The sequence below is a fragment of the Rhinopithecus bieti genome, unplaced genomic scaffold, assembly GCF_001698545.2.
Source record: "Rhinopithecus bieti isolate Rb0 unplaced genomic scaffold, ASM169854v2 scaffold_19722, whole genome shotgun sequence".
NCBI classification, from domain to species: domain Eukaryota; kingdom Metazoa; phylum Chordata; class Mammalia; order Primates; family Cercopithecidae; genus Rhinopithecus; species Rhinopithecus bieti.
Window position 1 is genome coordinate 1,650,978 of NW_016809905.1, and position 1,395 is coordinate 1,652,372.

Sequence of the window (1,395 nt, forward strand, 5' to 3'; positions counted from 1 at the left end):
AGCTCACCAAATCAAAAGAGAGGAAGTGCTAAGCAAATACAGGAACCAAAAGGGTTATAGAGGCTGCCTTATGCTGTCTCATCCAGTTCCTTTGCAGTCCTCTTCTTCAGCACATGCCAAAGCTGTTCCTCAGGGCCTGTGAGACAAGAGCATCTTGGATGTAGGACAATGGAAGAATTAGGTGAGTGAGGAGCTTCTTGGAGGAGAAACTCTGAGGGAGTGAAGACTTGGCTGCCATCTTCGTGTATGGTGGGTTATACTTCTGTTTAGACTGAGGGTAGTAACGGAAGATTTTATTTTCACTTCTCTCCTGTCCTCAGCCCTGCCAAGAGTGAAGCATGAGGAACTATGATTGTTTTGGGGAACTATGGGCTCACTGTTTGCAGTGGCAAAATAGATGGAGAGTTTGGTGCTAACCGCAGAGTAAACTCTTGGCAAATACTTTTGGACTGGATTGCGATTGAAATTGCTGTTTTATTATGGGCATTTTGCCCTTTGGAGTTCACCGGAGATCATAGGATGGCCACATAGCAAGACAATGCAGAGATGTGATTTGAGGAAGAAAAGAAAGAGCAAAAAAGGAGTTGGGGTGTTATGAGGAAGAAAAAATGGACTAGAAGTATAGGAATGAGGGATCTGTAGAGGTTGGAAAAAGGACAGAGTGGTTTCATTTGTTCCATGTTTTAGTCTTAAATCAAGAAGGCATAGCACTCTAACTCTAGTGATGTTGTTAAGCTTTTTATTCAGAAGAATTCTGAAGGAAGAGATTACTATGGCCTGAAAATATGACACCACCTTCCACTCCAAGGCAATTAAAACCAGCAGTGGAACTATTAGCCACATTATCCAGAGAGATCCTGGATTTCAAACCTTTGGAGTAATGTAAGATTTGTCATTCTTGGGACTCATTCCATAGCCTTTGCCAACATCTGTTGCCAGCATCTAACTAACATTGAGTCACTCAACTTTACCCAATTTCCAAGCTGTATTAATTCCACCGTGTCCTGGTTTGGGGTGTGATTGGGGATGGGATATGTCAAAAGTGCAAAAAATATCTTGCACATTGTTACATTGTCTTTAAAAAAATGGCATGTGATTTCAAAGCTGGAGAAACAGGAAAAGTAAAGGGCAGATTACCAGGAGGCAAGAGATGTCAATGAAGAGAAAAAGGTAGTGTTTAATAAATATCAAACTGCTTTGGCGGTAAAGTCTATTTTGATACTGGGCCAGACTCTTTTTTGGACTTGCGGTAGAATCCAAATTCTTATCCTACGTGAGTGCTGGAAGAACGTGAATTTCTGCTTGAGTTCCACTAGGCCTAGGGCCTTTTTTCTTTTCCTTTTTTTTCTTTTCTTTTCTTTTCTTTTCTTTTTTTTTTTTTTTTTTATTTTTTTT

At 40.4% G+C, this 1,395-nt stretch overlaps 1 protein-coding gene across 1 annotated transcript in view; it reads left to right on the forward strand.

Moving 5' to 3' along the window:
- Positions 1-1,395, forward strand: part of LPXN (leupaxin) — a 47,580-nt gene continuing 46,185 nt past the window's right edge. Inside the window, exon 1 of the mRNA XM_017890804.1 lies at positions 1-181. Within this exon, the coding sequence (XP_017746293.1) occupies positions 169-181 (13 nt within the window). The 5' untranslated portion in view covers positions 1-168. The remainder of the gene's footprint in view (positions 182-1,395) is intronic.